General features: G+C 40.1%; 1 protein-coding gene across 3 annotated transcripts in view; it reads right to left on the reverse strand.

Moving 5' to 3' along the window:
- Nucleotides 1-21,888, reverse strand: part of LOC124172875 (protein dissatisfaction-like) — a 67,453-nt gene that overhangs the window by 27,846 nt on the left and 17,719 nt on the right. For 2 of the 3 annotated variants that reach the window (XM_046552378.1, XM_046552377.1), the window contains 4 exons: nucleotides 8,753-8,947; nucleotides 6,284-6,337; nucleotides 6,124-6,186; nucleotides 2,648-2,822 (listed from right to left, as the gene is read on the reverse strand). In XM_046552378.1, the coding sequence (XP_046408334.1) occupies nucleotides 2,648-2,822; nucleotides 6,124-6,186; nucleotides 6,284-6,337; nucleotides 8,753-8,947 (487 nt within the window). The remainder of the gene's footprint in view (nucleotides 1-2,647; nucleotides 2,823-6,123; nucleotides 6,187-6,283; nucleotides 6,338-8,752; nucleotides 8,948-21,888) is intronic. The other variant, XM_046552379.1, reaches the window with a different exon arrangement.

Consider the following 21,888-nt stretch of genomic DNA (forward strand, 5'->3'; position numbering starts at 1 on the left):
GGGGCAAAGTGCACAAGTCCCAATATGTCCCAATTAACCGGAATCTACTGTACCTGCTCTCGGATTTTGAGGGTATGGCCTTAAGTCCCGCTTTGTTGGGTCTGGGAAACTAAGGCTTTGCGAACACGCGGCCATAACAAAAGGGGCACAGTAAGGAAACTTATATTTTCGGCTTTCACTCGCCTGCATAGGAAAATCTCTGATGAAAATTTGCTGATTTTGTCTCCCGGTTCAAGACATCCCAAGATGGCCTAACTACCTCCGCAAATCGTACCGAGACAACTAGAGACCATTAATGCAGCCATAATTACCTATATAGAATGATACTTTCAGCAATAAATGTTTCACTCTTATTTTTTTCTTGTACACCTTTAATGTACAGTAATTTTCACATTAATCATTAGTTGTGGCCATTTTGTTCCATATGAGAGCATACCTAACAGGAAATAAGAAAAAAAGGTATCCAAGTATCCGAATCTTTTTAAGTGACAGTTGATTTGAGTGAGATCACATCGTTTCCTATCAAATCATGGTAAAAATCATGCAATAGCGCTTGCCGTCTGCTATCATCATCATAAAAAATATATGTTCACTAATGCATGCATGTTTATTAAAACGCATAAAAATAATGGTTTGAAAGAAAGTAGAGCCTTTCATTTCCAAAGGATATGACAAATTGGTGCTTATCACTAAATCCTCTCTATAGTGAACCTCCATACATCAAATTGCCCAAATTGTGGTCCCCTCCATTACGATGTAAAGAGGTTTTACTGTAGTTAATTGCACCAACGGGGGTGGCATATACCACATTAAGATCATCCTGAGAGGCAGAAATCACTCACCCTTATGCCACGAAAGCGCGAGAGTTTTTTTTTTCATTTTTTTCAGGGAATTTTTCAGCCTTTCTGTTTTCTGCATTTATGCTGACACACAAGGCCGTAGCCAGGGGGGGAATCAAGGGGGATTGATGCCCTTCCAAAATGAAAAAAAAAAGATACTTTAGGCTTGCTTGGTGCTCACACGACGATATTATATAGCGGCGCAGGGACATATAGCAGTCCAATGCGACTTAATTCAATAATTATCTAAGCGAATTTGTAGGTGCAGTGTGCGTAGTTGTAGTGCAGTGTGTGAAATAATAGTGCTGTGAATTAGTAGAGGTGAGTGACTTATGAGCCTCCTGAGGGATCGCAGAATTGACATCGACACCGAGGAGTTAATTCATTTGTTCGCTGCAAGAAAAAAGCTAGAAGGCTAAATTCAATTTTATAATAATATTTTTATATTTTCCTTTAAGGGTTTATAATAAATGTGTATATTTAACCGTATACGCTATTTTATTATTTTCTTAAATTATTTATTTTATTGAAATATTTTCTGGCTAAGGCCTTGCCAACACATCAGTTGTGGATTATTTATCATAATAAAGTGAAATAAGAGCATAATTTGCAAAATCACTTCGTACAGTAAACAACAACGATGAGTTCACAAACAAAAATAAATTACACGCAATGATACTAAAAGAGCCTGAAGAGCACGTTAATTTGCACCTTGCCGGATTGGTTGCATACTATGACGTAAAGGGGGTCTACGCATAGCACGTAAGACATCATTTAAGTTTTGAACTAAATTAATAATGGTGCTTTACACTTTAAAGTTGCACCGCTACTTCCTCATCTACTTTAGAGACAAAATATTCACTCTTGTAACACAAGGAATAGAAACAAATTAAATTTACCTTACTACAGGTTATCCACATCTTTTAACAACTACAAGAGCATAGGGATAAGAATATACAATAAGTTACCATGTACTACGGTATATATACCTGCTGATAATTTCAAAAATAAAATACTCGAATGGCTTGTTGCAAGACCATTTTACTCCTTGCAGGAATTTTTTGAAACAAAAACCTAGGGACTGCTGGTCTTTTATAATTGCTGTCAATGTATAAAAGAAATTGTATATGTATTTGCACCACTACTATATTATACGAGCATGATGCGCACACTCCCAGTGGGCTTCCCCCGCTCTTTTCAATGCAGGTCCACCGAGGGATAGGTGCGTTTCTAATTTTAAAATGTAGAAAAAAAGAGGCAGGGTCTGATGTAAAAATTTCATTGGAATGTTCATGTACAGATTGAGGTCAGAGGACCTCTTTAAACACAACATTGGAAGTAATTACACTATCCTCTGTTAATACTTGTTTAGCGTTTTCCTTAATATTTACAAAAATATTTTGAAAAGATCTTACCCTAGAGAATGCTACATAAAGTTGGCCATGAGAGAATACAGGGTCAGGCAGGAATAAGCCAGCTGTTTGCAAAGTCTGACCCTGAGCCTTGTTAATGGTCATCGCATAGGAAACCTTAATGGGAAATTGTCTGCGAGTCAAATTAAAAGGCATGGTGGGATCCGACGGCGTTAACTGTATTCTTGGGATGAGGACAATCTTGCCGGAATCGATTTTTTTTATTTAAAAAAAACAATTTTTGGAAACAATAGCAATATTTAGGAAATAAGATATGCCGTCACATGTTCTCCGATAAATTCTGTGCATTTAGGTACCTCATTTGTAGTTTGGTTGCGTATAAGTTGAGAAAAAGGTATCTATACAGTAGAAATAACATAGAAGATTATGACTCACCTGCAGATGATGGTGTAGAGCGTGATGGTGATGGTGGTGCAGTGGTCCCCCACCAGATGGCGTTGACGAGGGTGTGTTGGAGGTGGACGACGATGAGGATGCCGAAGACGAGCTCGCTCCCCCATTCTCCATCACACGCAGCTTGTTCCTGTTTGCTATCGGACATCCCGATGCACTGACGAAAAAGGAGCAATGAAGCCACACATGAACATCCAGCTCAATGAATTTCATCCATTGCAACACAAAACAATTTAGTCACTCTTGTGTTCAAGATTCATCGTGGAGGTTTTCGGGGTTGCTACCGCGTACATAGGGTGGTTTTCTATTATTTTTTTATTGCCTAAATCAAAAGATTATTACTCCTTGAGTACGCCTTTCACGCTTTTAGATTTTTAAATGACGATATCTATTTTTCGCCATTAAAAGAAAAGTGAAAAATTACAAGCGCGTGGAAACGCGATGGCTAAGTAGGAATGATGGGAAAAAGTCCGTGTGACATCATTCTGGTTCCCACTGTCGGCGTGTGAGGTGACCTTGGGGCGAGGCTCTGAGCACTGATACGACGCAGGCTGCTAGCAGGTAGCAGAGTACCCTGCTAGCTGGTAGCGCTTGACTTAAAAGAGGATTATTATTCCCCTATCAAACGAAGGAAACTTTCCGAACTTAGGTATTTTTAATGCGTGATTATTAAGAGATGTTTCCCTGAGCTCTGTGTCTCATGCATGCATTGGTAATCTCAAAGGATGTAAAACTCCTATCTACTCGCATAAAAACTAGGTCCCTGTGACGCCACTTGGAGTGGAATGGCATGGGTGCCAATCTGGCCTTTTTCAAATGAGGATGAAATTGACCATCAACATTCGTCTAAACCGGGATTTCTAAAACCAAATAATTTGTATATTATGAATACACTAATGGTGGGTAAGGAATCGCAATCATTGCATTTCGTTTTCTTTGATGAAGGAAACTACCCTATTCATCTCTGTAGACGACAATTTTGTCGGCATTGCAGTAGGCTTCTTCAGGTATCTTGCGACCCATCAGAGGCTGGTGTCTTCTCATTGGCTGGTTCAGGAGGCCCGGGTGGCCTCTCATTGGTCCACATCTCCCAGCTCTGTGCTGTCTCTCTGGGTTAACTCTTGAGGACTCTTCTCCACGTGTTAGGAAGAGTGTATAAGAGTATCTAAATTCTGATGGGGTGTATTATGCCTGTTCTACACGCTCGGATCAGCTCATCCGGCTTAGCTCAGCCAAATCACTCAGCGCGAACACATTCTTAACGAGAGGCTTAAATCGACCCCTCGCCATCTGATGGCAATAACTGAAAGTCTAAGAACACTTGAGAATCGGCGAGTGCTGAAGCATTTTATGGAAAAATTTCTAGCAAAGCAGATGATTACCGGATTTATTTTGGCAGATCAGTGTATTCCCGACTTATTATCAGTGGTACTTCTACGGGAGGAGATGAATTTAGAATAATTCAGATGATTTTTCGTTTAGGACGATAAAACTTACTCAGGTTTTATTACAGGTTAAGTAGAGAATTTTGAAGTTTTTACATCGAAAAAAGTCCTAAATATATATTTGGTATATTACGACTCTGTTAATTAAATGTTATGACTGTTTTGGATCATCAATTGAATGGCTATGAAGGTGACCGCGAGAAGATGGCAAGAACGCTGACGAGAAGGCGACGACGGTAAAGGCTTTCAAGTTCCTTGTTCCAAATACACGCGCCATGAGAGAGAGAGTTGATGACAACAGCGCAGCGTTTAACGCTAAGCGCTGGAGGTCCCAGGCGAGATGATCCGACCCCCTCGGCTGAGCCGTGGCAACGCCTCCACACGGCAAGATCAGCCGCCAGGACGGCTGATCCCAGGCGCTGAGCTGAGCGTGTAGAACAGGCATTACGGCCGGAGCGCGTAGCCAACATAGAAGTATCTGGAGGGGGCATAAGCGCTCTGAGGTGAAGCCAGGCATAACGGTACTTTTGCGCATTTAGCCATCATGCTCTTCCCCGCTTCGTCGATTTGCCGTAAGCTTACATGTTAAGTAAATATTGTTTTTTTCTGAAACCAGTGGCTACAGAGGTCATATAAAGGTACGTAAATATTTATTAGTGTGTTTATTTTAATGGATATTATGCGTGTAAAACAGGCATAAGAGACGGGCGATACCACAGATCTTCACTTCATTGACCGGAAGAAGCCTGCTGCAATGCCGGCGAAACTGTCGTCTGCAGAGATTAATCTACGCGGTAGCAACCCCAAAAACCTCCACGCTGCATCCTAACCACACCACGAAAGTCTGCACAAGGATTGTGTTCAAGATTATTTGACAGAAACTCTTGACTATATTTCCAGGTTCGACAGAAGCGATAAATTACAGCAGACTGAATTATCCAGCTACGGTTTATCGCGGCTGCGGTTGCCGATTATACGTGCATTATTTCCACTCTCACTCAATATTTTCTGAAACCTTTAGAAAAAAATAATCAAGGATAATAATAAAATAATAATTTAGGATGATCGAGAGTCTGGTGTAGTTATAAATAAACTGGATATGCAAAAAAATAATAAAAATCAATTGGTAGGTGAATTACTATCTTTAACCCTTTCTAGACGGTGGAGTTTTTGTCTCAGCATGACTGCTGTACTGAGCCCCAAGAGACTCTTCTTTCTCGTGGTACGAAGCAATTTTGGAGGGCATTCGTTAAGAAGGGTCTCGCTGAACCTTTTTCAACCCCTCCAAGCAGGGACTCCGCATTATCTCGGACTCCGAGAGTAGTTGTGCTCCCTCCTTTACGGGTTTACGACCATACCTGCGGCAGTGGGTCGTGGTCAACTTATGTACTCCTTATATGTATTTAGCAAATGGATAATTGTTGCTTGCACATAAATTCCAGACTTTGAATTGAATTCCTCATTTTTTCTGAGCACTGTCAAATTTTAAACGAAGTTCTAAGGTCAATATTAATGCATTTAATGCAGCAACAATTTCCATGTTAATGTTTATACATAACTCGGGATATAAGTTAATACTTATCGTAGAATTTCGTTTAAAAACTGTAAACGCTGATTAAAAGACAAATAATTCAATTCTTAGTTTATTTTTTAGGAGAAATGAATAAATATTTATTTCGAAAACTGACCAGATAAAAAATTGTACGACCGCTGTCCCTTACCGCTAAGAGGGGTTATAAAAGACGAGGGGTCCGGGTACCTGCTCCCGGATTCCGAGGGTAAATCCTAAACCCCACAGGGTTGGGTCCCGAGACAAAGACGACGTAAACCCGCCACCGTCCTAAAAGGGGGAGAGCTAGAAAACGTATATATATGGCTTTCGTTCTCCTGGCCAGGAAAATCTCACACGTAAATATACGGCCGTCAGTCTCCCGGGTCAGGAAACATCCTTACGTATATATACGTGTATAGAAGGGAAAAGGTTAAATGGTCAATCTTTGCGCCTGTACTCACCTCCTGTGAGAGAGGAACTTCCCCGTTGCGTGTCCTGAACCGTCGCAGCCCGGGATTGGACACCTGCAATCCCACGGGAGAAAACAAAGGAAAGTTATGAGAAAATTGCGACGGAGGGGAAGAAAACGCCCTCAGTGCAGCGTTTACTTTGCATACGTACCGTACCGTACTCTTATCCACTGAGGCGAACCCATTCGAGAACGGCCCCATCATTCTGAAAGTATGTCCACACTAACATTTACAACAGAAAAAACTAGAGAAAACCAAGCACTCACACACTCCAAAACCCTTGCCTAGAAAACCATCATCCTTGACCATTATAAGTGTTAAATTCCTTGGGGTGTATGTTGATTCCATGTTAAAGTGGGATGTGCATACCACTAATCTATGTATAAAACTGAATTCTGTAATTTATTCGAAATTAAAAAAAATTTTTTTTAACAACAAAGCAAGCAAAAATCCATGAATTTTATTTTTTCAGGTGGTGGTTCATACCTTAAGGAATATTAGAAATAATAATTTAGCTTGATTCAGATATTGCCTCAGGTCAAAATTTGATGTTTTATAGAACCATGTTTTTGACGCAAAATTTTCTAAAATCTAATGAAACGTATGAGTTTAGAGAATTTCCAATATCCCTTGTGATATTTTTCAATCAGTTTTTGGAATCCTCATGACTTCTATAGTAAATTTTCATAAGCATTGGATGAAAACTATGGCTGAGACAAATTATTTCCCTCTGGAGGTACAAGTGCCTCTGGAGACCGCATTCATTGAAAAACTGCAGTTTTTCCCAAACTTCAAATGGTCGTGAAAAAAAAACTATTAGAGATAGCCAAGAAATATTTTACACTGTTTCATTCCTACATGGAAGGATGAAAATTGCCAAGTTTCATAAAAATTCGAGTCCGTGGGTGTCATGCCTGGATGAACTGACATGGAATGACCCCGGTATCTATTTTGAAAAACACTGTTAGCTTAGAAATTTTAAAAACCTTTTACTACGGACTATTTTACCCACGTATATCTTATGGAATAGTCTTGTGGGGATCAACAACGTATTTAAATAGTGTTTTTGTCATCCAAAAAAGTTTGTAAGAACAATCTGTAAAGTGCACTATAGAGCTCACTGCAGACCACTGTTTCTGAGATTAAATCTATTAACAGTACCTTCTATTTATGTTTATCACTCTGTAATTTATGTTAAAAAGCACATATCAGATTTTGTAAAGAATAATGAAATCCATTCCTACGACACTAGGCTAAAATATGATATGCATGTGATGTCATCCTGCTCCACTAAACATCTAAGGAGTCCGAGAAACATTTGCATAAAACTTTATAACAAATTACCAGCCGATATAAAACATTAACTCACATCCTCAAAAACCCTTGCCTAGAAAGCCATCATCCTTGACCATTATAGAGTGACTTTAGATAGATACAGTAAAACCCCTTTGTAGTGAACCTCTTTACATCATAAACCTCCTAAAAACAGAGTTGTTGATCAAATCGATTTTTGCGATCCGCCCTAGCGTCCACGTCTAGGGTGCCCTTTAAAAAAGACATACCAATATTCATATCTTTGTAAATTACAAATCTACAAGGAAGGCAACCATGCTGATCAATGTCCCCCTGACGGCTAATGAACATTTGCTTGACACATTTTTGAATTTGCATCGGGACAAAAAGTTATTTCGGGTGATCAAGATAAATGGGACACCCTGCATATTTTTACTCAGTGGCATAACCAACGACCATTCTGTCCTGTCGATTCTCTCGTCTCGAACGAAAGAGCCCTCTCTCTTCCGTGAATGTTGGTTTTAAGGAACCATTCAATGTCTTGCCTGGAGTTAGCAGTAAACAAATGACAACCAAGTCAAAACATGGTCCACTGAGCTACATTTTTTAATAAGTCTTTAGGAGATGAAATGAATTGCAGAATAAAAAATGTAGAGTGCCATTTAAAAAAGACATACCGCTGTTCATATCTTTGTATATAACTAAGCTACAAGGAATGCAATAATGCTGATTAATGTCCCTTTGACGGCTAATGAACATTTGCTTGACACATTTTTGAATTTGCATCTGGACAAAAAGTTACTTCGGGAGGTCAAGATAAATGTGACACCCTGTATTGTGATACCACGACAATCTCTTAACAATGAAATTGCGTACCCTGAAGCTACTTACCAGAAGTTTATTTATAGCTCATGTAAATTAATTTTTACAACAAATTCACTCATCTGTCTCTCCTAGGAACCCATCGCTCCCCAGGCAAAATCCATCCCAATACTGCCAACTTAACGAATAAATTCGTCTCAACTTCTCGCAGAAAGTTTGGGATGACATTGTCACCCAGAAAAGTCTTTGATTACACTAAAGGGCAACCATTTCGTTCTTTAATACATGCCACTTGTTTTTGACCGACCTTAGGTCTCTGAATAAGAAAATAACTTCGGTTTTTATGCATCTCGTAAAATTTTTAAGGTGAAAAGGCACCCTCTCTTTGTCTTTTTGTCCTGTATAGTGCTAAAAGTATGAAAATCAGATGGTGAGCAACGCACGTCATTTCACCGCAAAGGGGTTGGTACAATAGGGTGGGGAGACGATCAAAAGGAAGACCGACCTCAGAGGTTCCGAGTCCTGTCCGTCCCTCGGTTTGCTCTTTGGTTTGTTGGCTCTGGGGCATCCCGATAGCGAGCGGTGGGACGAGTAGTTGCCCGTGACGTGTCCCGAGCCATCGCAGCCAGGCGTCGGGCACTTCAGCTCCTGCGAGTGCGCTTGCACAGTCGAGCGATCGGCACGGGGGCATCCCGACAGACTGAAATTTAGAGATGAGAAAAAAGCAAATTAATGCATAGTACAGTAAAACCTCTACGCAGTACTTCAGAAAGTATTTCTATTTTTGTACCTAAGTATTTCTCTCACAAAATAATATTTAATAATATTCATCATCACAAAAACAGTGCAATCAACATGAGTCCAACTTAGGGATCACTAGAAATAAGTACTTGACTCTCAAATTAGACAAGGAAGGACATTTTTATCTGCTAGAAGAATATGTTATCAGCCGAAAGGAAATCAATAATAATGACGCTAAAGAAAAAATATTTTCTCAATGAAATTAAGCATAAGAAAAGTTGAATTTACATCCCTTGGGCATAATGGAGAAATGCCAGCCAGAATGCCAATAATTTAGCAGCCTCCACCCTTAACCCTTTCGAGACGGCAGAGTTTTCGTCTTAGCATGACTGCTGTACTGAGCCCTGAGAGACTCTTCTTTTTCGTGGTATGGAGCATTTTTGGAGGGCATTCGTTAAGAAGGGCCTCGTGGAACCTTTTTCGACCCCTCCACGCAGGGACTTTGCATTATCTCGGACTCCAAGAGTAGTTGTGCTCCCTCCTTTCTGGGTTTACGACCATACCTGTGCCATTGGTTCTCGGTCAACTTATGTATTCCTTATATGTATTTAGCAAATGGATAATTGTTGCTTGCACGTAAATTGCCGACTTTGAATTGTATTCCTCATTTCTTCTGAGCATTTTCAAATTTTAAGTGAAGTTATAAGGTCAATATTAACGCATTCAATGCAGCAACAATTTCCATGTTGATGTTTATACATAACTCGAGATATAAGTTAAAATTTATCGCAGAATTTCGTTTAAACATTGTAAATGCTGTTCAAAAGACAAATAATTCAATTCTTAGTTTATTTTTCTTGAGAAATGAACAAATATTTATTTGGAAAACTGACTGGATAAACAATTGTATGACCGCTGTCCCTTACCGCTGAGAGGGGTTATAAAAGATGAGGGGTCCGGGTACCTGCTACCGGATTCCGAGGTAAACCCCACAGCGTTGGGTCCCGAGACAAAGACGACGTAAACCCACTGTCCTAAAAGGGGGAGAGCTAGAAAACATAAACGGCTTTCGTTCTCCTGGCCAGGAGAATCTCACACGTAAATATACAGCCGTCATCTCCCGGGTCAGGAAACGTCCACATGTATATATACGTGTGCAGTAGGGAAAAGGTTAAGCTCTATTTAATTAGAAATTCAGAGGCTATCGCTAACTTATACCCTTCTGAGATTGCTGTAGCGCACACAAAAATCTTACAATAATGCACCATTACTTGCGAATCTGAATTGAAACTCATATAACATTATTCGTCCCACAATTGTATACCTTCGAATGCTCATTCGACAGAAACAAATGCCTACCTGATACGACAGCAACTGTAATACCACTGCTGAAAGATTGAATGTGTACCTAAGTATTTCTCTCGACATAATTTTGGACAGTAAAACGTCGCAGTAAACAAAGTAAATCTCCATTCCAACAAAGATGTTTGGCACGATCAATTCACAATGCAGAAAATGTCCTCAACCTCACGAAAATGCAATTAGAAATCAAGCGAAGTAGTGCCCACTAACATCAAATATCAACTTCCGAAAACACCGCAATGCTCTATTTTACAAACAGAAGTCATCATGAACTTAAATTTACAAATGGCACCCATACACATGAGGTTAAAAAGAAACAATAATCATAATTATTAAACACCGATAGTTTCCTGCAGTGCAAGGTTTAAAATACGCCAAAGACAAGCCGACAGGAACTCAAGAGGGCCAGAAAGTCATTAGAGCTCATGAACAAATCATTGTCAACTAAATAAATCAATGAAAAAAGATAAATATGCAATAACAAGCTGTATATTCTACTCTCTAACCTTAGAGAACAACATATATTTACAAACGAACGTAATATTTGTAATACCAAGGACAATAGCACATAGCAGTAAGTGAAGCCCATGAACTCAAGAACCACGCAACGCCATACAAAATTACACCTTGAGGGCCCATACAGAATGGCACTGTAATGCTACAATAGTACTACCCGAAAATATAAAATCAATAGAGAAATTGGAAAAATTAAAAAAAAAAGAGTAAATTTATTATTGATAAACGAGTGTCATTATGATATAAATGAATTCCTAGGAAATTGATTATTGTAAGATAAATTCATGTGTACTAAATGGGTTTCTGATGTATAATATTACACTATGCTGTGATATAGGTACAGTGAGTCCTCGTTCTACGTCACCCCGTTTAACGTCATTTCGCGATAACGTCACGAAATTTTTGAGACCGTCATTCGTTTATCGCACCTTCGCTTCGCGATAACGTCAAGGCTTTTAAATTTCGCGCGAGAAAAAAATGCGAAGCGGCGGGCGTTGCAGGTTGTTCGTTTAGTGGGCGGTAATACAGTCAGTCTAAACGAAGTGTAAAACGGTGTGTTTATTGATGATTGCGATTGCGGTTTTAGCAAATTTTCTGCAAAATGAATTCTTAGGTAGGTGCGCAAGGTTTTACTTGGCATAATGGTTTTCAGGAACCTAAAAAGTGATTTCAAGGAATTTTTCCGTGTAGAACTCGGAGTTTATGTCGTCACTTTTTTCGCCGTATTCACAATAATTATGGTTCCTGTAACTGCGACGATGTTTCAGCGATGATGATGCCCAGGTGACGCTCGCCCAGGCGACCACCATAGCGGAGCCGAAAAGGAAAAGGTGGAAGATACAAAAATGGGGAAGGATTTTCGTCAGTGCTGCTATTGCCGTCGATGAAGACAGGAACTCATATTTATGCCGTAGCTTGGCATTCTCATAGTAAAAAATGCCCCAGATATGATACGCTAAAATTTTTTCGCGTAGGAATTGTGAGGTTCAGGAGCCGATATTCACTTTTTACATTGTTTCTTATGGGACATTTTGTTTCGATTAACGTCATTTCGTTTATCGTCACATTTTTCAGGAACGGTAAGTGACGTTAAACGAGGACTCACTGTATGCGTATTGTAACAAATGATTTAAGATTTATATTTGACTTGTCCTATACTTGTAACATACCAGTCTCAGGACCAATTAAATTTATTATTATTATCATCATCATTTCTCTGAGGAGCAGAGGCGGCACCGCATAATTTGTGAGGAAACTTTTAGAAACCACTGTACGTGTACTGCCATAAAAAAAACCAATATCATTAAAACAAAACTAAACTGGCTTATTATATTATGTACCCTTTTAATACTTTGAGCGACAAATTGGTAAAGAAAAACAATTATGATCTTAGTATGAAATTCAAGGAATCAAGCGAGACGGAGTGGAATTAATTCATAATGAAACAATGACTTGCAATTTTCCACAATAATAAAATTTACTTCGACTCGAGTTTCGATGTTATGATGATGAATTTATGTAAATGATGTAGTATCCCATTTGTACGTACTAAGAAAGCTATCTGTGGCTTTAAAACAATGACTCTAAGGCTTTATAACAAGCTTACGAAGAACCTAAAAGCTCCTATGAGTTTGTCGACTTTCAAAACTAAGTGTAAAAACTTTTTATTATCCAATTGTTTCTACTCAGTTGATGAATATTTATCTTTGTAACTGCCTTTGTATTTAAACTGCCATTTTGTATATAACTTGATTTTGTATTCATGACGTGCCATATACAATGTATGTACAATACTTGTCGTCTGGCAAATTAATAAATTATTATTATTATTAGTAACATCGAAATTCGAGACGAAGTAAATTTTATTATCGTGGAAAATTGCAAGTCATTGTTTCATTAATTATGATCTTAGGTTTTCCTGGCGAATCAGTTGCAAAAAAGTTTCTCGGGGTTTCCACCGGTTGATGTCGTCCATGTCTCCCGACGTTTCGATCTGCGACTGGCTGATCATCCTCGGGGGATCTTCCGAACGCCGTTCTTCGAAAAATTTCCAGTATATACAGTGCAACCTCGATATAACGACACCCCACGGTGCACTAATAAACACTCGCAATAGCGAATTGTCGCTTTACCGGAGGTGGAGCAAATAATAGCCAATATACCTGTTGCAAACAGATATACAGGAACAGGAGTGGTGCGGCGACAGATAAACATCTATCCGATAAACGTAAGCATAAATCCAGGCGAAAGGCGATGTTTTTTTGCATCACTAAATTTCCTTACTCAAATAACGACTGACTATTCAAACAATTTATAAGCGCCGCACTGAATAAAAATCATGCAAAGCATTGTTTCGTCAATCATTATATTTATTGAACGACAGTTTACCACATAAATTTAAGACTGAGCACTCCATTAACTTCATTTCTAACAGATCGCTAGCAATTACAGAGGTTAAGGAGTCTTGATGAAAGTCTTCTGGCGGTGAAACCCTCGCTATGGCGAGAGCCAACGCCGAAAGGGCCTCGTAAAAACGAATTTTTTAACACGCTTATTATAGGGTCAATTGACGGTGCATCGGCTATCTCTCGTAATAGCGGGGGTGTCGCTATAGCCCGTACTCGCTTTAACGAGGTTCCACTGTACATACACTCCATCCGAGGTCAGGTGTAACCTGATTGGTTCGGGCGTGTTGTGGTTTTCCCGCCATTTCTGTTGTATATATAAATGGACTTCAATATTGGTCTCCAAACATTGCTGATATTGAAGCCCGTGCCCCTGTTGAAGTTGTTGCGGTTGATACGGATCTGAATGGCTTCCATCGAACCGATATAGCTGCCCACTGCCAACATAGGTGTGCATTAGGGCGGATCGGAAAAATCGATTTTTTTCAAATGTAAAAATATTTCATCACTTCTCTAAAAGTTGGTAACATCGATTTGTTTAACCCCGACGAGGCGCCTAATAAGGGACAAGTCGTCTCACTAAGCTTCCTTTATTAGCTTCTACCATCTTCCGATTTATATTATAAAAGATAAATGACCTCCTAGCAGCATACGCGGGATGAACTTTGCTGTATTGGAGGCGTGGGAGGGGTAGAAGCGAGCGGGGAGGGGAGGGGATCGGCCTGCGGCTCTTGTATCCGCGACGCTGCGTGGGCGTTGGAATATTTTCTTCGCGGGCGCGGACTCAAATTAGGCATTTTGTGGCTAAACAGTGGCAGATACGTCAAAATGCTCGAAATTCTTGCCCTAATAGGACATTAACTCGGCAAAATCTATAGAAAATGACCATAAAATACTATATTTTTCGAATTTCGACCTTCCCCCCCTAAATTGCATTTGAGCGAGGGTCAGGGGTTCACCTAGAGGTCTCAAATTTTTCAGGCCTTATTTTTGATCGGTCCCACAACTTTTTTTCATTGGGCCAGATGGATTTGAAAAAAATCGATTTTTCCGATCCGCCCTAGTGTGCATCTGGTGCTGCTTGAATTTATAAGGAATTGAAATTCATCTGATGCTCAAAGACTTCGCTATAGACTGAGAAGAAAATTCAAGAAAATTGGGGAAAGTTTTGTATTGAACAAATTATGGTGCTTGGACTGCTTATGTGTTTCTGACTGTTTCATGTCACTTTTGAGGTTGGCATTTTTGTAATTCTTGTTTCACGACATATTTATAATACCAGGGCGTATTTAAAAGTATTGTCTCCCATTTTTTAATAAATTAGAAAATCTATTTATTCTCCACTTTCTCAATTCTACTCAACAATGTTTGGAGACCAATATTTAAGTCCATTATATACAACAAAAATGGCGGGAAAAACCACAACACGCACGAACCAATCAGATTACGCCTGACCTCGGATGGAGTGTATATATACTGGAAAAATTTTGAAGAACGGCATTCGGAAGATCCCCTGAGGATGATCAACAAGTCGCAGATCGAAACGTCGGGAGACATGGACGACATTAACCGGTGGAAAACCCGAGAAACTTTTCTGAAAAAGACTTATATTTCCCAAATTTAATGTCTGTAGACTACGATTCGTCATGTCCTTGGAAAGTCCAACATGGATTTTCAAAGATGTGTTTATTGTATCAACAACTTTACTAAATGATTTATTACAAAATCTAACATAAAACAAGCCACAACAACATAAACATTCCAAAATAGTCTTTTTGGGTTGCTTTTGCTTCACATCATCAAATAATATTCCACTTCACCATTCTTGTTTTTAAGAAATGAATGAACAATTAAACTTTGTTTTTCCACAGAATATATTTACAGTAAAACCTCTATGTAGTGAACCTCTTTACATCATAAACCTCCATACTTCATACCACCCCTATGGTCCCGTCAGATTTACATGTAAATTTATAGGCAAACCTCTTTGTAGTGAACCTCTTTATCTAGCAAAACCTCCACTTATCATACAAAGGAGACAACCCCGAGATGGCCTAACTACCTCTGCAAATCGTACTGAGACAACTAGAGACCATTAATGCAGCTGCGATTACGTACATTGAATAACATTTTCAGCGATAAATGTTTCATCCTTACTTTTTTCTTATATACCTTTAATATGCTGTAATTTTCACGTTAATCATAAGTTGTGACCATTTTGTTCCATATGAGAGCATACCAAACAGTAAATGAGAAAAAAAGATATCCAACTATCCTAATCATTTTAAGTGACTGTTGAATTAAGAGAGATCACATCGTTTTCTCTCAAATCATATTAAAAAACATGTGATAGCACTTGCTTTCTGTAATTATTTTGTATATAGGTAATAAACGCTGGCCTCGGTGGCGGCGGGGTAACGTTCTCGTCTGCCAAACAAGAGGTCGCGGGTTCGAGTCCCGCCTGGGTAGGTTTCCCCGATCCAGGGCATGTTCGTTTGTGTACGTTTAATTGTTACATTTGTTGAACACCCCGGTGTAAAATGGCCAATACGAGCTGTATCTGGTGGTTTGAGAATAAAATAAAATAAAAATAAAATAAAATAAATATATGTTCACTAATGCATACATGTGTGTTTAAACACATAAATATAATGCTTTAAAAGACAGTAGTGCCTTTCATTTTCGAAGGATACGAAAAAATGATGCTCATCACTGAAACCTCTCTATAGTGAACCTCCATACATCAAATTGCCCAAATTTTGGTCCCCTCCATTACGACGTAAAGAGGTTTTACTGCAATATTAAACCAAAACTAAACTGGCTTATTATTTTATGCACCCTTTTATTACTTTAAGTGACAAATTGGTAAAGAAAAAGAATTATATTTCCCAAATTTAATGTCCGTAGACTACAATTCGTCATGTCCTTGGACAGTCCCACATGGATTTTCAAAGATATGTTTATTGTATCAACAACCTTTACTTAATACTTCATCATAAAATCTAACATAAAACAAGCCACAACTACATAAACATTCCAAAATAGTCTTTTTGGGTTGCTTTTGCTTCACATCATCATATAATATTCCACTTCACCATTCTTGTTTTTAAGAAATGAATGAACAATTTAACTTTGTTTTTCCACAGAATATATTACCATGGTTTCAACGTTCCACGTCATCTTCATGCGAGAAGTACAGTGGTCGATCATCTTGACCCTTAACTTGTGGCGCTGTTTTTCGAGGCGTTAGCACTGGTGCGGGGACATATCAGATCCCTAAATGATTTATTCAATCCCTTAATAACTACTGATATTTTAAATAAACTCGATTGTTTCAGGCTTAACTTTGTGAAAATCCATTGTAAACAATAAATAGTTATGCTACTTTTTCACACGATACATTCAAGACGACCGGTTTCGTCGCAGAGACGACATCATCAGGTACAGAAAGCGTTATTTTCACAGTTATTTTCTTGTTTATTCGTTGCTATTACGCGTTGTTAGGGGAGGGTTGCGTTGGGGTTGAAGCTGAAGCTGAGTAACACTCCAACCCCAACGCAAACCCTCCCCTACCAACGCGCAATAGCAACCAGATAAACAACAACAAAATAAATGTTATAACAGTAGATTCCGGTTAATTGGGACATATCGGGACTTGTGCTCTTTGCTCCAATTAAGCGGCTGCCCCAATTAGGCGAACTATCCTGTATATGGGCATAAAAAAGCGTTGAAATGATAGAAAGAAGACTGAATGACTGAAAGAATGTTTATAATGCAATATAAGTTTACTAATCTATTAATTTGATTAATATATTAGCGTTAGATTAATATATGAGTTTAGTTAATTTAATATCATTTTTCAGAATTATAACAATTTATTTAAAAATATTTTTCACAGCCTCGGGCGACGCTGAATGAATGTCTTTTACCAAGTCCTATTAAAGAAAAGTCCTATCCTCTTGCGGATAGTATAACAACAAGAGCTTTCAAAACAGGGCAAGAATAGGAACATTCGTGAAAAATAAGAGTAAATCAAAGGAGGAAAATATAAAAAAATAGTATTCTGGAAACAGAAAAAATTAATTTCGTCGCGAGTATAGAGTCAATGTCGCCGACTCATGGTCCAATAAAGCGGCATGCTGTCCCAATTAAGCGGAGAATACTCTGGGATATTCCTCTATTGGGTTCTGTTCTTCCAGATCTGCCCCAATTAAGCGGCTGCCCCAAGTAACCGATGGACCCATTAAACGGAATCTACTATACATGCTTCACGATAAGACTCAAGCATTGTGGGGGCTCCCTAAGCTTGGGGCCGCCGAACTGGCCAAACCGCCCCTGTTCCCCGTTCGTAAAAATTAAGGGAGTGTGGGAGAATGGGGAGGTAGGTAGGGTTGATGCATGTAAGCTGACTCCCTGCAGTGAAAGGTGGGCAAAATAGGGAAGGGTAGGGGAGAGTGGGAAGATTACAATGGGACATTAGCTGAGTAAACCATGGTAAATAATATTTCTAAAATAGTATGACCAGGGTTTCAGCATATCATGCTCTCATCAGGTAATCATCAAGCTATCATCAGGTACCTGATGATAGCATGATATGCCAAAACCCAGGTCGTACTATTTTAAATAGAGTGTGGAATAGAACAAAACTTTTTGTTTTATTACACGATGAAGCAGTTCCACAAATTAACGCCGGAGACTGTGTCTTATATTAATATTTCTAATCCTGCCTCATGAACGGCGATGAAATTTACAAGAATTGCCATGAGAAAAAATTACCTGGACCGGGAATCGAACCACGAACCTTAGGCGTTCCAGGCCTCTCGACAGACCACTACGCTATCCAGGTTCTTTAATTCCCATGGCAATTATACCAAGGCTCATGGTGCTAGGTGTTAGGCCCTCGCGGTCCAACAAGGATGGCAACGCGAGGGAGGCCTTTTAACAGACTTCCAAGAAGCCACAACTGGTTGAGAGCCTCAAACCTGTGCTAAAGCCACACAAAGCGGTACATGTAATATTTGTAATTCTGCTGCGTGAACGGCGGTGAAATATACAAGAATTGCCATGAGAAAAAAATACTCCTGGACCGGGAATCGAACCACAGACCTTTAGCTTTCTGAGCTACTGCGCAGACCACTATGCTATCCAGGTTCTTAAATTCCCATGGCAATTATACCGAGGCTCATGGCACTAGGTATTAGGCCTTCGCGGTCCATCAAGGATGGCAACGCGAGGGAGGCCTTTTAACAGACTTCCAAGTAGCCACAACTGGTTGAGAGCCTCAAACCTGCGCTTAAGCCGCACAAAGTGGTGAGTGTTGTATTTCTAACCTGCCGCGTGAACGGCGGTGAAATATACAAGAATTGCCATGAGAAAAAATACTCCTGGACCGGGAATAATCGAACCACGGACCTTTAGCTTTCTGAGCTACTGCGCAGACCACTATGCTATCCAGGTTCTTTAATTCCCATGGCAATTATACCGAGGCTCATGTTACTAGGCGTTAGGCCCTCAGGGTCCATCAAGGATGGCAACGTGAGGGAGAAAGGACTTCCAAGAAGCCACAACCGGTTGAGAGCCTCAAACCTGCGCTAAAGCCACACAAAGCGGTAAGTGTAATATTTCTAATTCTGCTGCGTGAACAACGGTGAAATATACAAGAATTGCCATGAGAAAAAAATTCTCCTGGACCGGGAATCGAACCACGGACCTTAGGCTTTCTGAGCTACTGCGCAGACCACTATGCTATCCAAGTTCTTTATCCCTTTTAGTGTGCCGTGCCGATATATCAGCTTTTACTGCTCGGCTGAAAAGTCCGGCGCGCCGATATATCGGCTCTTACGTTATTGTTGCTAAATTTGAGGATATTGAAATAAAAAAAAAAAACTTATAAATCAGTAAACGTATAAAAATGTTGTGATTGTTGTCCAATAAAATTAATCTCATTAATTAAAAAAAACCGCTTAAAGATATCCAAAAAATTAACTATATAGTGTTTATTTTTCCTAGTTGCTACATTTTATTAACCCATTATTTCCCAACCTGTACTCAGGGCTTTTAACTTTGGTTGTTTTGCATTATCAGATTTATTTTGGCCAAATTAAGATGAATTTTTGGAATAAAAATCTTTTCATCATATGTTATGATTTTCATAATGCTGCGTACACGCAGCAGCGGGAAAACTCCGGTAAAGAAATACAAATAAAGTAATTTTTAAAAATTAAGTTACATCTTTTATTTTTTATCTTTATTCGCACTCTCGACATCTTCGCCGGGAGTTATCAGTATTCCTTTGGAGGAAATGCCCCATTCTGCCTTTTAACGGACATGATGGGGTAGGTCATTTTTCATAGGGTGTCTCGTATGTGCGCATCGATTTTTATGCCAAACGCCATCAGTCATAAAAATACAATTGCATAAATGATAATGTTGGTGAAAATGACAAAATTAGAACTGGAGATACTTATAAAAAGTCAGTAAATCGAAGAAAAAATTATTCTGAAGCAAAAACTTGTTCTGAGAATTAGAATTCAATAATGCTGCCTTAACGCAACGCTGGGGATCAATGGGCTAAAACACCCTCCGCACTTTTCGACTGTACCCCGGGAAGAAGGATAGCACTAGAAGGGTTAAGCATTCCGCATCTCTAAGCTTAGCGATTTTCAATATTCCTTATGTAGCCACCTTAACGTAGACTTTTCTAGAACATCTAAACATTTGCTTAGATTAAAATTACGTAGGAATACTGAATGTTTAGAGCTAAAAAACTCTAGCAGCTCACTATTTCTTTAGAGCCCCACAAATGAAATCTTAAGGCCGTTTTGCACGGAAATGCGCAGTCTGACTTACGTGTGAAGGCACAGTCAATATTGCGTCGTGTAAAGCGGTGAATTGCTAGAACACATGCGAGAATGCGTGGATGCGAGACGGCAAAATAGCCCCTGTTCTAATTTCGTTCATGCATTCGCGCAATTCCACGCCGTTTTAGAAATTAATGCAGCTCTAACCTGCGCAATTCCGTGTACCGTGTAAAACGGCCTTTAGAGCAGAAAAAATGTTATCAACGCAGAATATCCCGAAAGGAACTTACAAGATAAATGAGGAGTTAAGAAGCTATAGGGTACATGAGATTTTTCTTCCCAACAGCGTTAAGTAAAGATAACTGTTATAAGAAATACGCAAAACTTGGTTGCCAAGGCATACAAGTGAGTCTCTATTCTGTGCTGACATCTAGTGGAATATAAAATAAGTGCTAAAAATTTAATCGATCTCGCTTGTTTTCTATACCTAATTTCTGTACCTAACACTGCATAGAAAAGAGAAATCACCGCAATTATACCGAGGCTTACCGCGGTAGTGTTCTAATAAATATATTCTGTGGAAAAAACAAAGTTTAATTCTTCGTTCAAGATGACCAAATTCAACAAAGTATCGCGAGAAACCATCAATTTCCAAGAAAGAGGACAACGAGTGGGTCACAAGACACAAAATGCTTTGATTCAAAAAAAGGCTTGCCTTCTGTGCGTCGCGTAGTTGCCAGATACGTGGCCCATGCCATCACACCCAGCTGTCGGGCATTGTATCAGTTCCTTCCCGTCACGACCTCGCGGGGGAATGAGGGCTGAGGAGGAGGCGGAGGAGGTGGGATTTGTCAGGAGGTGTGTCTGCTGTATCCCCAGGGACGCCTGTTCCACCTTCCCGTGAGGCCCCAGTATAGTCTGTCCCTGATACTGAACCCTCTGCGGTGACATGTACTGTATGTAGCTGGCGTTCGGGGCGTGTCTCTGGTGTTGTGGCGAGTCTTCGGGACTGTTTTGCATGCATGAAGAGTGCAACGGGATGTTCTGGTGTGATTGCACCGGCGAACGGTACCCTTGATGGCTGGGGGAATCGTCCGGGGAAGCCGGACTGGAGGGGCACTGTTTGACGTTGACATGAGGTGAGCCGTCGTCATTCTGTCTAGTTTTCAGTCTGGTCGTCTCGTCTGCACCGTCCTCACGGCGCCGGCAGGGCGTCAGGCTGATGCTAATCCCTCCCGGTATCCTAGGAGGGGACACGTTCCGCGGCACCGGGGACCCGTCCCGCGTGACCCTAGACCCCTGCTCCGAGAGCTCCCGTTTGATCGATATCCCTGCCCCCTGGTGGGAGTGGGGGGAGACGTTACTGCCGTGCTGTGTCTGCGGAGAGGGAGGTGGGGAGGGTCTTGAGCTAACGTCACCGTGGAGACGTTGACGCTCGCTCGGGCCAGCCGAGTTGGAGGAATCGGAGGAGGAGGAAGAGACTGTTCTTGCGCGCCCGTTCCCGTGCGCGTAGCCGCCGACATTGACTGGAGTGGGGGGCGGTGTGGGGTTTGTCGTGTAGATTGTGAGCCTGTGTTTGTCGTGGTGGTGGTGGTGGTAGGAGGGATTGGGGGGGACCCGGGAGGGGTCGAGGTGAGAAGAATCCGTGTGGTTGAGAAGTGGGTATCGCGCGTCGCAGAGCCTAAAAGCAGAAGAGTTTTTGAATCAATCAAATGAGTCCAAAATAATTTATTTCCTTTATTTTTTGTTTTTTTTCTTGCCATACTTTTTTTTTATTTCTCATGACATTAATCATGCCATTATTAATTATTAATTAT

The sequence above is a fragment of the Ischnura elegans genome (genome assembly GCF_921293095.1).
Source record: "Ischnura elegans chromosome 13 unlocalized genomic scaffold, ioIscEleg1.1 SUPER_13_unloc_3, whole genome shotgun sequence".
Classification (NCBI taxonomy): Eukaryota; Metazoa; Arthropoda; class Insecta; order Odonata; family Coenagrionidae; genus Ischnura; species Ischnura elegans.